Source organism: Amblyomma maculatum, chromosome 3, assembly GCF_055883805.1.
Source record: "Amblyomma maculatum isolate TAMU_Amacu chromosome 3, ASM5588380v1, whole genome shotgun sequence".
NCBI lineage: Eukaryota > Metazoa > Arthropoda > Arachnida > Ixodida > Ixodidae > Amblyomma > Amblyomma maculatum.
Genome location: NC_139346.1, coordinates 180,170,903 through 180,186,944, shown reverse-complemented (window position 1 = coordinate 180,186,944; position 16,042 = coordinate 180,170,903). Strand labels below are relative to the sequence as shown.

At 45.5% G+C, this 16,042-nt stretch overlaps 1 protein-coding gene across 1 annotated transcript; it reads right to left on the bottom strand.

Annotated features, from left to right (window-relative positions):
- Positions 1 to 1,833: 1,833 nt before the first annotated feature.
- Positions 1,834 to 15,940, bottom strand: LOC146197069 (olfactomedin-like protein 2A). Its single transcript, XM_084597119.1, has 5 exons — positions 15,818 to 15,940; positions 6,253 to 6,478; positions 3,787 to 3,880; positions 3,058 to 3,211; positions 1,834 to 2,172 (listed from the first exon to the last, which is right to left on the bottom strand). Exons 1-5 carry the CDS (start codon positions 15,938 to 15,940, stop codon positions 1,834 to 1,836), a joined length of 936 nt encoding a protein of 311 aa, XP_084453245.1.
- Positions 15,941 to 16,042: the final 102 nt, after the last annotated feature.

Here is a 16,042-nt window from a genome sequence, read left to right as displayed (position 1 = left end):
CTGTTTTGCAGTGTTCTGTGTGGAAAAATATATGACGAAGAAAATATAATCATTGTCTTCAATAAAGTGCTAAAGTTTGGTGAAATTAACATTATCGCATACAATTTTGCTTAGGTTTCCATCTATTGTTATCAAGTTTCTGGAAAGCTTTATACAAGAACGCACCGCATCAAAGGGTTTCAGGAAGTACGAGTACTTCATGCCGAGGAACAAGCCGCCGTTTGGACAAATGGTACGATGGCTGAACTATAATTTCTTCCCAATAGCATCAAGGCATTTTCCGATAGTGATTTAGTGGTGCTAATATAAGATGTGGTTTGCTGTTCAGATGTTTCCGTGACCTGGATTTAGTGCTGCGGAAGACTTTGAGGGCACCTCTGCTACATACCCGTGCACTGCGCGCTACCGGAAGGCGCCAGTCATCGCTCAACGAGCAGTGTTATAGAATCTGGTTAATACAACCTGCTCGCGTAGATGCAGCCACTGAAGGACATGTAGCCATCGTCGATTAGTTTTATTCTTTTTTTTATCTTCGCAGATGCTGCTACGTAAAATGCTACGCAGTTAAACAGTGGAAACGAAGGAGCTCCTTATTGTTAGACCGTCTCCGTACCGAGCGTTCTTCACCTGAGTGCAGTGAATCGAAATCGTCCAGTCGCAATCGCCGATAAATTGTTAGAGGGATGAGAAATGTGAATAATTTTTTTCATGTTGAGTAAATACTGAGGGTAAAAAGAGGTGCGAATGGAATATCTTTCACTTTGGTTTGCACTCCCTTTCGGCATTTCTGTCACTGTGCGTGCTTTACCCTACTGAGCGGACTTCGTGCGTTATGGGCTGTCCGTACGCCTCCACTGGACTATTGTCACCAAGCACGTAGCCAATAATTGAGCTGACTGGATATCTTGGCCACGCCCTTTGCCCCTCCCCTTTATTTTCCCTCGTTTGGTGCGCACCTGCCTCTCACGCTATTATTTTATGCCGCTTACGCTCAGTATGGATTGATCGCAGTCAGTGGAACATCTATCTGTTCTTGAGGTAGAGAAACTCCTTCATAATGCTGAGCTGGGCCCGTATTCCTAGTTTGCGTCGTTATCGATGTGTCGCTATCTCACGTGACCTCGAGTCATCTGATTGATCGAAACGCCGGAACTGGGTGTTGCCAATACGGAACCGGAAGAGGTGGCCACATCATATTCCGGGTTTTTTCACCAATCAGATTACTCGAGGTCGGGGAGGTAGCGACACTTTCGATAACGACGCAAACTCGGAATACGGGCCCTGGTATCTATATGATGACAGTGGCAGCTGGCCAATCTGCAAGGTGCTTTCTGCGTATAGCGACGAAAATTACTTAGATCGAAGAGCTGGGACACATACCATGTTTTTGAAAATTCTTTACTATAAGCTTCGCTACTATGGAGAGATTTTTGGTAGCATACCTGGAGGGTAATTCCATTTGTAGCCGACGACTGCCTTAACGTCATCTTTTTCTCAAGGTGCTCCATGTAGAGATTCGCATTTTACCAAGATTTTGCGTCATGCATTGGATGCCTACTAGCACAAATGCAGATAACAGAAGCTCACTACTTTCAAGGCAAGAAAGTCCAAAGCATCTCGGATTTAGGAGTTCACAGGTAGTTTCGACAAATACCTTTAGGTCCCCTATCCTAGCAATCATGAACTTTATTAACAAACGGTACGTAATAGAGGAAGCAATGGCGATTTGAAATAGAAAGGTAGGTTAAACGAAAGGGAAACCTTTATTACAATTATTTACTTGTTCCTTGACATCTCTTAACGGCGGACAGGGGTTCATTGCCAGGCAGCGGTTCAAGCAGGGCTGCTGGTCTCCGATTGAGCCGCCTCGGTTGTGTTGAAGAGCAGCGGGTAGAGGAACTGGAATCCACTGTCTGTGGTGTAGAGGGACGCATCGCCCGGATTGTACGTCAGGAATGTGGTGTTGCCGAAGGGGTTGCTAAAGTTAAGCCGCGGTGCATCCGTAAGCGGTGCTCCTTCGTAGAGGTCGTACACGAGTCCAACGTCAGTGCTATGCTCGCTCGAGCTGTTCACTACGTATAGCACGCCGCCCACTACAAACAGGTGGGCAACTTGTCGGCGGTCCACTGTCAAGTTCCAGATACACTCCGGCCGGAGGCTCTCCTCATGGACCTGCGCAGTCAGGCACGGAGTGTCCGTCTGACATTCAGTGCAGAAAAGCTAATCATCAGAGCATTGATTTATCGACTTTAATATTTCAGAACATTTTGCTCCAAATATAAGAACTTCTTGTCCAGTTCGCCAAAGCTACAAGGTGCACGTGCCGCTGTAATTTGCGGTGCTTGGCTGTTCCCACCATGCTGATAGTAGTTATCGGGGGGCCCCCTAACTCTAGCGCTCTCCGTCTACAACCTCCACTTCTCCCGAAATTGAAAAGTTAAGTGAAAAGTCTCGGAAGGTTTGTTGTCCTTCCTGCCTTCACATTGTCCGCTATGGCCTCAACAGTTCAGGAGTCGCAATAACCAATTTAGAATGAAAATTCATCTTAAAAAAGATCGGAAGCTTGTCCCATCAAGGACAGTCGGTCCTCCGATAAAGAAATTTTCAGCCAGGGGCACTCCTTGATACAATTTGGAAAAAAGGAGGGGGGGGGGGGGCGAGAAAAGAAGTATTCAACGTTCACTTAGAAGGAGGGGTAGCATGGATGTGGCAAAAAAACAGACATACCGGGGCAATCAAGGCAATTGTAGGAATTTTAGGAAACACGGGTTTGAAGGCTAGGAACAGTGAGGGATGAGATGAGGGCCCCTGAAGTAGAGTGAACGCCTTACCTGCGCCGAGCCACATTCAGAAGCAATTGTAGACGATAGGGGTCATCTTGTCACACTGTCTCCAAATTGTGATCTCCTGCCTTGTACTTACAAAGCTCACTGACTGCCACGTGCAATAACGTGTGTGATGACAGCTGTGATGACAAATCGACCCACTCAGCATTAACTGCATGCAGGCCTTGGTATTAACGAAAAGGCAGAACAGGATGCATAAGATACAGTTCACCTTGAGTAACATGGTGTTGTTGGATCTGCAGCTGGAGTAGCTGAGCCACACGCCGTTCTCGTCGGCCAAGATGTTGACGTAGTTCCTTCGTGCCGCGTACAAGTAGCTTCCGTTGCAATAAACGACATCGTCCAGATTCAGCCGCGCTGCCACCCTGATAATATTCAGAAGATTTTAAGAATACACCGTTACTAAACAAAAATTCATTAACCCTCTTTTCCAAGAGCTTATTTGCAATATAAACGCAATAATTGTTTCCATAGGCATGCTTCCTAATCTTAACAAAGCAAGGGAGGATAAAAAAGTAGAAAGCAGGCGTTCGTGATGTCTTTCTGTCAAGCTAGACATATTCATTGCCAAATATTTGTGTCACCTGCGCAATAAGGCTAGGCTTGTAGAGTGCAAATAAAGAGAAAAGGTCGATGAAAGAGGGCACACACAGGCGTCGATTGAAGAGTACTTTTACTGAGGAGAACGCTTAAGCAACAAAACTCATGCTGAACACGTGTCACAAAAGGCCCTCCCCATTTTCAAACTTTTTTGCCGAACCTTCCCGTTCCTACTTTTCTCATGCGGTAGAACATTTGATGGAGCAAACTAGTTTCATGATTTTGTAAATTAAGCGCATGATAACGGACGTGTTAATTTCCATTTCGCGTCGAAATGAAAAGCTTATGACATTTAAAGTGTGGTTTCGTCTCGAGACGATGCCACCTAGAACAAACTCACAACTCGGAGCTCAGCGGCACTTCGAAGACAACCCTGACAGCAACAGACTTGGTGCTCCTGAGAGCATTTCCCCTTTCAGTGTCCTGGTCCTGTACTGAAGGTAGCCAACAGCCATTCAACCTTGGAAATTATAAGGAATGATTTGGTCTTTATTCGTGGAGTTAGCCAATAAGAAATTATATGCAGTAATCCATATTTTACTTTAAAGATATTTCATTGCAAAATAGAAGTTAAACAAGCGAGGTGCTGTTTAAATCTGTACTACCTCCGCAATCATCCCACATTGTTATACCAGCTGAGTTACGGGGCCGGCTGTCCGATCATCTGTTTTGAAGTGTAGCTGAGCTGTGTGCAGCCTGACCTATGGGGCGTTCGTGAGCGCCACCTCCATCCGTACGGGGTACGCGGAATTTACTGTCCTCCCGCAAGGACCATGTAGACCTTTACAGAGCGATGCGAGTGACAGCTGTGCGACAACCCTGTTATTCTGCTTGTGCCATAGGAAGCTAAGAAGTGTTTTCGCAGTCGCGCCCCCTTTAACAAAAAAGCATTTCAATACGCTTTGCTACGGTTCCCAGGCTGTTCGCTTCTTTTAAAATACAATTGTAAGATAAGTAAGTTATTAAGACATGCATGTGAAAGAAGCCAAGATGGAGGAGAAAATCGTGAATGAAAATTCAGTCAGACACTTCCAGGAGGGCTCCTTATCCCAGAAGCCCTCTAAGGGGCCCTCCTGGGAATGTGTGGCTGAGTTTTCGTTAAACGTTTTTTCCTCCTCCTCCTCCTCCTCCTCCTTGCATGTTTTATGCATCCTCCTTATGCATGTATAATGACTCTCTTATTTTTGCTAAGCTAAATTCAAAAGAGAAAACTGAACGTATCTTTAACAGTTATAATATTAATGAGATGTATTGCACTGGGCAGGCCCTCTCAGGTCAGCGATAGTAGTTGGCCAATATCCGCCCAAAAAGAAGTATAGCTGTAAAGGTTGGTGTGTCCACACGGTAACGTGGCGGATACTGTCAAATGTGAGCCCCTGGTAGCAGTAGTTCCTTGTGTGTACGTAACATCATGGTCGGACTGGAGCGCGGTGTGTGATAGCACAAAGTTACCTGTCGGCACTGAGGTATTCGCGCAATGCAAGGTCGACCGAAGCAACGAAAGCCGTTGAAGTGACAGGCGTAACAGGGTCTAACAACTGGTGAGTCGAAGTTGAAAACGACGAGACTCGTATATAACAAGAGATGTGCCTGCCATGAGGAGGTCCGTTTCGTGTCGTTTCAGCAACGATAACGTGCTCGCAGGGGCGAAGGTCACAGACGGGGCAGAGCTCGGGAAAACCGGAGGGCCACAGTGCATGGCGCCAAGAAGTGTGGGAAGGATGCGTTGAAATAACGCCAAATCGGCATTGACAACCGTGGCGTTAAAATGCTCAGGTGCGATGTCGATGCGTAGGCGACACGGAGCGAGTGTAGGGGTTGCGTCATTTTGTTTTTTTGCTTCTATCTGTAAGAGAGGGTCCTGTGTGTAAGTCAACGTTGTAGGGCAGAGCCCTTAGTTTGGCAGGCCGATTGGGGGCGCTCCTGTCACTGCCGTTTGCACAGTTTTATTTATTTTTCGTACTCTTTTTTTAAGGCGAAAGCCTTTATAGCCTCATCGTTGTCGTCAGCAAAAGTGTTACGTTTTTGTGGCGCCTCTGTTTGGTCGAGACGAGATGACATCATGGAGGTCTCGACCAATCACAGAGCACCACCACAGTATGCGTGAATGCGAGCCTTATATGACCATATGTGAATCAATGATTGAATACTCATACATGACTAGTTAATATATACTCATTAGTGGTGTCTGCGCAATGAATCATTATAATTCCTATTTACTAATTACTACTTGCGGGTTACTAGTTAATTGCTAATTACTGAGCTGTGACAGTTGCGCAATGAGCTATATAATTACTAATTAATGCCGCGCACCCCACACAGTATGCGCAAATGCGCAAAAAAGGTAATATGCAAATATAATGCTTTATTAATAATAATGAGTAATAATTCATTAATAAATAGTTATGAATTCCTCATTATTGATATCAAATAGATAAGTATAGACTAATTAAGTAATTACTAATTGATTACAAATAAAATATTAATAATTAGTGACAGTTGCACAATCAAATAATTAATTAATAATGAATGCCACTTATACGATCGAGATGTTTTCGTATTGCAGGGGACGCAGCTGGACCGGTTGAAATGATTACCCTTAATCAACATTCGTGCATAGCATAGCATTATAAGGTACTGCATCAGGCACGCCGAGCCACATGTACTCACTTGAGCGGGTCCCCGCTGCCTCGATTGGCCAGCGACACCCGGACGACGTAGTTGGTGTCATTTTAGTGGTAGTAGAATGACCCGTTGTACAGCAGCTGCCCGTTGCCCTGGAAGGGCGCCGGGAGACGGAGCGTACGGTAGCCTGTGCCCCTGCGGAAGGCCGCCTTGGATGGGAACTCCAGGAGCGAGGTGCTGTCCAGCTCGTTGGCCACGTAGAAGGTGTTTGGGTCATAAGGCTTGATCTCGCGCATCCAGTTGCTGAGCGCGCCACCGCAATTGCGATTCAACACTGGCAGGCCGATGCTCTTGATCACGCGACGCGTAAACAGGCACTCTGTTTCGGAGGAGACATTACAAAGGGTCTGGATACAAGAAACGATAAAGCGTATACCCGTCATGCTTTATAAGGTATCTTTGTATTCTCGTCAATGGTCGCTTTGAATATTCTGGTAATTTGTTTGGGATTCCCTAATAAACTCTCAACTTCAACTTTATATGGTGCCGTCATTTTATGTCCTCTTTTTCACCCTGCAAGGCTGTATGTCTAGTTGTACGTACCTACTCTGTCGTCACTACCTTCTCTAGCACCAAGCGTCTGAGGACACTTAGTAACAAGATGAATAATCACAATAAAAAATAACGGATAGTAAGACACAAGAAAGCGCACAAGAATGAAGCACCACAAGGAATCCTCTTGTACTCTTGTGTCTTAGTTTGCACTGTTTTTTGATGAAACCATTTACCAACTAGCCCAAATATCTGCTTTTCTGCAACAAAATGAAGCAGTAAGACATTAATATGAAGGATTCGACTGATGGATTTTCCTCACTATGCTGTCTAGACACCGAATAACCAGCGGATGCGCGATAAAAAAAGGAGCTCGGATTTTTTTTTTTTGGTGCTGGATGGAGCCCTGCAGAAGTCGGGAACTGGAATACATTGTTCAGTATCGACGCCTACTTGGAACGTAGTCTCTGCCTCCGCTGAGGAGCCCTAGGTATTGCACAGTGTGAGGTAGTAAGCATAAACTATCTAGAACAAGCATGGAATGTTTGTTTCAGTTGCATGTGACATGGCGGCTGCATATAAATGTTAAAAATGGTATTAAAAAGAACACCTTAAGAGGCACGAGAGACGATTCCAAAGGAAGTGGAATTCTCGCCTTCTATGCGAAAGAAGGAACGTATGTACGAGCAGAGAGAAGACCCACACTCAAGTGTCTTGAACATTGCGTATTACATGATCTCTCGAATGCGTAAACAGCCTGTGGTTTTAAATTTTTAGAGGAGGCAATGCTCCTAAACAAGTTGTAATGTCCCTGATGTCTTATGCGCCATTAAACCCAACACCTCGGCGGTGATGCAGGCAATGCGAAATCAGGGGGTAGACGACCCGTACATGAAAGTGCTGGAAGATATACATATATATATATATATATATATATATATATATATATATATATATATATATATATATATATATATATATATATATATATATATATATATCACTGCCTTGTCGGGGCGGAGGGGCTTGCGAAACTCGATGAAGTCGTGAGCTCTGCTGTGTAGGGCCACCCAAGATAGACAGGTCACGGCAGAGAGTTCTGACAAAATGTGATTCACTGGAGAAGGTAATGGCAACCCACTCCAGTATTTCCTGCCAAGAAAACCCTATGGCCAGTCACAATACCATTAATGATATGGCGTCGGAAGATGAGCCCCCCAGGTTGGAAGGCGTCCCACATGTTACTGGGGATGAACAAAGGGCGATTCCTAGTAGCTCCAGGACGAATGAAGCGGCTGGGCTAAAGCCAAAAGGACGCTCAGTTGTGGATGTGTCGGGAAGCGACCGGAAAGTCCGATGTTGCAAGGAGATGTATCACATAGCAACATAAAATGTAAGATCTATGACGCAAGGTAAACTGGATATCGTCAAGCGACAAATGGACAGATTGAACATTGATATCTTGGGTATCAGCGAGCTCAAGTGGACCGGTATGGGAGAATTTAACTCCGGCGACCATTATGTCTTTTATTGTGGGCACGAATCCAAGAGAAGGAATGGGGTCGCTCTCATAGTAAATGGAAGAATGGGCAAAGCAGTGCTAGGGTACAACCCCAAAAACGACCGAATGATTTCACTTCGGATCCAAGGCCACCCTTTCAACATAACAGTTATCCAAGTCTATGCACCGACCACTACTGCTGAAGAAGCTGACGTTGAGAGATTTTATGCGGACCTACAATGCCTTTTAGACCGCACCCCATCATCAGACGTCGTTTTTCTCATAGGAGACTGGAATGCTAAGGTAGGGAGTGAAGAAATATCCGGAATTACAGGCAAGTTCGGTCTTGGTGAGCCAAATGAAGCTGGGCAGAGGCTAGTAGAGTTTTGTCAAGAAAACAACCTGACCATAGCGAACACTCCTTTTCAACAGCACAAGAGGCGCCTGTACACATGGACTTCACCGGACGGTCTGTACAGGAATCAGATCGATTATATTCTTTGCCGGCAGAGATGGAGAAGCGCTATACAAGCAGTAAAAACAAGGCCTAGGGCCGATTGTGGCACCGATCATCAGCTTCTTGTTGCCAAGATTAAGCTTCGATTGAGGAAAACGCAGAAAACTAGAAGGCCTTTCAGGTATAATCTGGATCAGGTTCCATTAGAATATGCTGTGGAAGTGAGGAATCGATTTCAAGAATTAGATCTAGAAGACAAAGAGCCCGAAGAGATGTGGACTGATGTTCGTGATATAATACAAGAAGTTGCTACTAAGGCAGTTCCAAAGCAAAAGAAATGCAAGAAAGCAAACTGGTTATCTGAAGAGGCTTTGCAAATAGCTGAGGAAAGGAGGATGACAAAAGCTATGGGGGAAAGAGAAAGATACAAGGTTCTCAATGCGGATTTTCAGAAAATAGCAAGGAGAGATAAGAATGCCTTCCTGAACATACAGTGCCAAGCAGTTGAGGACAACAGCCAATTAAGGAACACAAGAGCTCTGTATAAGACAATCAAAGATATCAAAGGAAGCTTCTGTGCTAAGCTGGGCATGATAAAGGACAAACGAGGCAAGGACCTCACTGAAGCCGCAGCGATAAAGAAGAGGTGGCAGGAATACACAGAAGAACTGTACAAGGAGGACCCGAATGTGCAACCCCAACATAAGACGGTTGTGATCACTGATCTCGAGCCGGGCATCCTGAAGAGTGAAGTTGAATGGGCCTTAGCCAGCCTTGCTAAGAACAAAGCTAGCGGAATTGATAGCATTCCAGCTGAGTTGCTTCAAAACCTCAGCCATGACGCTGCTAACATTCTGCATACATTGTGTCAGAAGATTTGGACAACCCTGCAGTGGCCACATGATTGGAGGAGGTCAGTTTACATCCCCATTCCAAAGAAAGGCAGTGCCAAAGATTGTTCCAACTACCGCACGATCGCGCTTATTTCGCATGCTAGCAAGGTGATGTTGAAAATCCTCCAAGGTAGGCTGCAGCAGTATGTGGATCGGGAGCTTCCGGACGTGCAAGCTGGGTTTCACAAGGGCAGAGGAACTAGAGACCAAATTGCCAACCTTCGCTGGATCATGGAAAAAGCAAGAGAGTTCCAGCAACCCATCTGCTTCTGCTTTATTGATTATGCGAAAGCGTTTGACTGCGTAGATCACAGCAGATTGTGGCAAGCTCTCCAAGAGATGGGAGTTCCAATTCACCTCATCTGTCTCCTCAGGAACCTGTATGAAGGGAAAGAGGCCACAGTCAGAACTGGGCATGGTCTTACTTATTAGTTTCCGATTGAGAAAGGAGTGAGGAAAGGCTGCATACTGTCGCCCTGCCTATTTAACCTATATGCAGAGTGCATCATGAGGAAGGCCGGTCTGGACGAGCCTTCAGCTGGAGTGAAGATTGCTGGAAAGCGTATCAACAACCTTAGATATGCGGATGATACCACTTTAATGGCAGAAAGTGAAGCGGAACTCAAGAGACTTCTGATGCGCGTACAAGAAGAGAGTGAGAAGTTTGGACTTAATCTGAACATTAAAAAGACAAAGATCATGGCGTCTTGCCCTATCAAGTCCTGGAGCATCAAGGGACAAGAAGTGGAAGCTGTGACATATTTTCACTTCTTGGGCTCCAAGACAACCCCGGAAGGAGACTGCAGCCATGAAATTAGGAGACGCCTGCTCCTGGGAAAGAGAGCCATGGCTAGCCTTGACCGCCCAGTAAGGAGCAGATACATTGCACTGCTAACCAAGATCCGTATACCTCGTGCTATGGTCTTTCCAGTTGTGATGTATGGATGCGAGAGTTGGACTGTGAAAAAGGCTGACCGCCGAAGAATTGACGCGTTTGAATTGTGGTGCTGGCGAAGACTCTTGAGAGTTCCTTGGACTGCCAGAAGATCAAATCAGTCAATATTGTCGACCATAAACCCTGACTGCTCATTGGAGGGTCAAATTCTAAAGTTAAAGGTCAGCTACTTTGGTCATCTGATGAGAAGAGAGGAGTCGCTGGAGAAAGATTTGATGTTGGGAAAGGTGGAGGGTCGCCGGAGAAGGGGTAGGCAGCGAACGCGATGGTTAGATGGCATCCTCGAGGCACTGCAGATGAATTTATGGGATGTTAGGAAGATAGTGAGAGACCGGAAAGAGCGTGGCGTGACATGGTCAATAGGGTCACGAAGAGTCGGACATGACTGAACTGATATATATATATATATATATATATATATATATATATATATATATATATATATATATATATATATATATATATATATATATATATATATATATATATATATATATATATATATATATATATATATATAGTGGCTGCATAGCTACCATAGTTCTGCATAAAGAATGTAAAAAAAAAAATCCCATAAAGAAAGGTGTTAGGCAAGGGGACACAATCTCCCCAGTACTATTCACAGCTTGTTTAGAGGAAGTATTCAGAGACTTGGAATGGGAGCAGTAAGGGATAAGGGTAGATGGAGAATACCTCGGTAATCTGCGATTTGCTGATGACATCGCCTTGCTATGCAACTCGGGGGATGAAATGCAAATAATGATTGATGACCTAGACAGGAAAAGTAGAAAGGTAGGCTTGAAAATCAATATGCAGAAGGTTAAGGTAATGTTCAACAGCCTCAGGAATACAGCAGTTTACATTAGGTAGCGAAGTACTGGAAGTAGTAGGCGAATATGTCTACTTAGGAGAGGTAGTAACCGCAGATCCGGACCATGAAAAGGAAATAACAAGAATAATAAGATTGGGATAGAGCGCATTTGGCAAGCACTCGCAGATTATGACTAGCAGCTTACCGGTATCGCTCAAGAGGAAAGTATACAACAGTTGCATCTTACCTGTACTCACCTATGGGGCTGAAACATGGAGGCTAACCAAGAGAATTCTACTTACGTTGAGGACAACCCAGAGGGCTATGGAACGAAAAATGGTAATGGTAACATTAAGAGATAGGAAGCGTGCAGAGTGGGTCAGAGAAATAACTCAAGTCACTGACATTCTAATGGAAATCAAGAAGAAGAAATGGGCATGGGCAGGACTTGTAGTGCGAAGAGAGGATAACCGATGGTCGCTTAGGGTAACAAACTGGATTCCAAGGGAAGGAAAGCGTAGCAGGGGGCGGCAGAAAGTTAGGTGGGCGGATGAGGTTAAGAAGTTCGCAGGGGTCAAGTGGATGCAGCTAGCACAGAACCGGGTTAAGTGGAGAAATATGGGAGAGGCCTTCGCCCTTCAGTGGGTATAGTCGATCAGGCTGATGATGATGATGATGATGAAACCCAACACATCATCATCAACAACAACAACAACAGCGTTTCGGACATGCAGCGTGACCAGGGCAAGGACTTGAAACGAGGACAGGGCGATGAAGGCATATTGGGTGTGTTGATACGTAAGGGCGAAAGCGAATCTGCTTTTATAAGAAAAAAAATGAGGTTTCAAGATGATTTTGAGAGTGGTTTAACGCCATTCGGTCCATAGTTTTACCCGAAAAGGAAGTGAATGAGATGGGTCGACGGTTTTCCAGCGCCTGAGGGTTGCCTGGCTCGGCTTGGCCTCATTTCCTGTCACATTGTGTTGTTCCCACATTCCCACCCTTCACCTTCCTGGAGTCCTTACTGCTCTGGACAGAGCTAGAAAAAAAGCTTCCCTTGGTCAACTAGGCGTAGGTCACTTTGGGACCATCATCCGCGCTCTTTAATAAAGTTTCTTTTCTATAGGTCTTCCTTCCTGATGAAACTAATACGAAGTTATGCCATGAACCGAGCTTTTTTATGAAATATGAAAACAAAATAACAAGGCATATATGTTCATTGAATCTTCCTTATTTTGTACAGACAAATATAATTAAACCTCCTCCTTTTGATTGGCGATCTTGTCGGAAGGAATAATAGTTTTGTAAATAGAAATGCTTTTCGGCTGTTAGCCAAGTTTCTTGCAAAATAATTATATTTGGATCATACTGAGAAGAAATGTAAACTAAATCTGTTGAAGCTGTTATAATTGAACGACAGTTCCACTGGATAACTTTTAGTGCCCATATGATGGCGAAATCTGGGCAGCCGCAACTGCCTGCCCCAAAATATTATCCTTTGGCTTTGATGCATGCTGATGTTTCTTTGATTTTGGTTGGGACCGCGGAGAAGAATGGTTGGACATGGGAAACCCACACCGTTTTAGAATTCTTACATCTGATTCCACCATCTCTGCGTCATTAATGTCTCCATCCTCATCTGGAGGAGTAGCCTTGTGAGGCGAAGCAACAGTAGTGCTTTCAAGCAGTTGAGACCTTTCAGAGGGCATGTTTGCTATGAAAGGGGCTGTTTCGAATTGCAGGGCTTGCGTTAGCTGAACTGCCAGAACGTTAGAAAAACACTATGTGACAGTAGCAGCTATTCGGTCGACCATTTTAGTCATTGAGGCTTCCACTGCAGTCATTATCGCCTTTGTGATTGATGCATCCAGAGGCACACCCGATCGGGCTGACACACCTGCATAACCGTGCAATCGCCCTTTAACTTCTGTTACAGCGTTGCGACGTGAAAAGCGTTTTTTACCTATTACCTCTAGAATTTGAAGCTCCTGTTTTCGAGATGGACACTCCAAGGTGTTTGCAGCGTGGGCTCCACCGCAAAGGCAGCATTTGTTATTTTGTTGTGAACATGATGACGAATGATGACCATCCTCACATTTGCAACACCGCACGGAGGACTTACAACCACGAGCACTGTGACCATATAGCCAGCAATTAGTGCACTGCAGTGGCTTAGATTCTAGAGGATCCACACGAAAGTTCAATGGCCATTCTTTTATCTCTGACGGGCATGAAGTTCCCGCCAATGTGGCAATTACTGACTCTGTTGGTACCCGCGTATTATTAACCTCCCAGCTGCAACGATACACCGCTACCACACCAGCCGCCGAAAGAAGGTCGAGGGCCTCAGCTGGAGTTAAAGAAGAGTCTACTCCTCGAACCAATCCTTTTGTGCATGCAAGATGAGTAGGGATAAAGCTGCTTATCTGAAGCGATCCAAATGAATTGCATTTAAGCAGATACTTAACGCAATTGAGGCCTGGAGATCGGAACAGTATCCCGCCACGCCCAAACTGCCTCACTTCTGTGATCGAGTCATACAGGAAAGAGGCTGCCTGAGCTCGAACAGTCTCAGGGCTATTCATTTTGATAAATCCGCCATCTTTGGGCACCAGCGCCACGGGAATGTTTGGAACGCCAGATCGTTGGAACGCTTCCAGAGGTAGATCGTGAGGCATAATGAAAGCCGACCAGGGGGAGCGCCCCTGGCCGGGAGATTGCGTAGACATCCGTTTACAGTTACAATCTCTCTGCGAGCGCTATGAACACGGTGAAAAGCGCAAATGCACAGGAAAAAAGAGTAAAAGAGGACCAGCCGCCCAATACTTAGCCGATTCACGGCTTCTGCTCGTAGCGGTGCCCTAATACGCTAGAACGACGGACAACCAGCCGAGGATGGAGCACTGTCGCGTTCAGCTGCTTCCGGCTTGCTCGAGCTTTTTCAATTGCTTTGCTACTTCCTCTTTTATGACAAATGGCATTGGTCGTGCTTTTGTGAACACTATTTGAACCACTTTTTTTTACAAAGATACGAGCTTTGTAGTTTTTTACGATTCCCCAGGTTGCCCTTGAAACCTTCGGGATTCATCTTCCGTATGGCTTCTACCCTCTACTCCAGTGGTATATCCGCGGACATACTGTATACTGCTTTCCATTTTATCTTTAGTTTTTCCAGCCAGTCTCTTCTCATGAGAGCGGGCATCGACGCTCCGTTCTCTTGCGCTAGATAACTGCGGGCAAAGTAATCTCGCTTTCTTCCTGGTCTACCAAAACATTTGCTTTTCCAATTACTTTCAGATTTTCCCCTGCGTAAGTGCGCAGCGACACAGCTATCGGCATGCATTTTACATGCGGAAAACACTGCCTATACAAACGCTCTGGTACGACCGTGACTGCTGCACTCGTGTAAGTTATCATAGACACAGTCTGCCCATCAATGTTGAGATCTATGCCCCTTGAATGCTTGCAAACATTCAAGGGACAAACGAGCAAGGGCCCTAGTAGAATGCAGTATGACAACTCAATTCATTGGATTCATCGCCCGTGGTGTCAACGTATCTGAGAGCCGTTGTTTTAACTCCTCTCTTGCAGACAGATTGGAAGTGCCCCTTTTTGTTACAATTTCGGCAAGTGTGGTTCCTATGCCAACAATCATACTTTCAACCGTGCAGCTGCCCTCGGTTTCTTTTCCTTATCACGGTCCCGGTAATCGCGAGTGAAGTTGATGCTGGGTGGTTTTTCATCGAATTCATGGATTTGGTTGGTTTGGGGGGTTTAACGTCCCAAAGCGACTCAGGCTATGAGACGCCGTAGTGAAGGACTCCGGAAATTTCGACCGCCTGGGGTTCTTTAACGTGCACTGACAGCGCACAGCCTTGCTTTTCGCCTCCATCGAAAAGCGGCCGCCGAGTCCGGGATTCGATCCCGCATCCTCGGGAACAATAATCGAGCGCTGTAACCACTGGGCCACCACGGCGGGGGTCAGATTCATGTATTTGTTACGCCTGTTGTGCAGCTAGCTCGAAAGTCAGGTCTGCTTATGCAATAAGAGCCCGTTGAGTTTCTTCGTCACGCAAACCAGCTACCAATCTGTCCATTAGGGAATCATTTAGAAACTCGCCAAAATTGCAATCTCTTGCAAGGCGCTTCAGTTCAGTCATGAAACCTTTGACACTCATTTTTATGCTGCATTCGAAGATTATATTCACAATTCCCTGCAATGATTGAGTGAGCTGGGCTGAAATAAGCTACTAAAAGTTGTTTAATTACCCCGAAGGTCTTTCGAGACGGCACGTGAGGCACCAATATCTTTTTTAACTCTTCATATGCCTCCATTCCGAGTACATTTACAAGCAGCTTTAGTTCCTTGTCTTCAGAGGCATAATTTATGTCCACGTAGTCCTCAAATTGTTCAAAATAAGAGCGTATGTTATCGCTTTTCGGGCTGAATTCTGTCACCCTGCAGAGCTTAGTGCCATGGCCTGGTTCTGCCATAATCAGCAAACTTCACTTATCTGTAGAGCCAATTTCCTTGACGTGTCCTGTCGTAATGCCCGTTCCAGTTCACTTGCTCAAACCAGCCGCTGAAGTTCATACAAAAGCTCCATGACGCCTCGCTTCCTCACTACCTTCTTGCGCTGCTCCCGGCCATCGATGAAATCCTGGATTGCAAGGGCTCTGCGCCGCCTTGCACCGTGCATGGTTAACCCTAGTGACTGCTGCCTGCCGCCAGCGATTAATTGCACGCAGGATCCCATCTTCGTCGCCAGATGTTCTGTTCTAAAGCAGCAGGCAGACACTCC

What these genes read in the sequence shown, in the direction of transcription:
- LOC146197069 (XM_084597119.1), bottom strand. Translation starts at nt 15,940, where the DNA reads ATGCACGGTGCAAGGCGGCGCAGAGCCCTTGCAATCCAGGATTTCATC. An exon ending in CCGCAGGGGCACAGGCTACC is followed by an intron (nt 3,881 to 6,252) that starts GTACGCTCCGTC and finishes GGCTACCTTCAG; the next exon opens with TACAGGACCAGGACACTGAA. An exon ending in ACAACACCATGTTACTCAAG is followed by an intron (nt 2,173 to 3,057) that starts GTGAACTGTATC and finishes CTGACTGCGCAG; the next exon opens with GTCCATGAGGAGAGCCTCCG.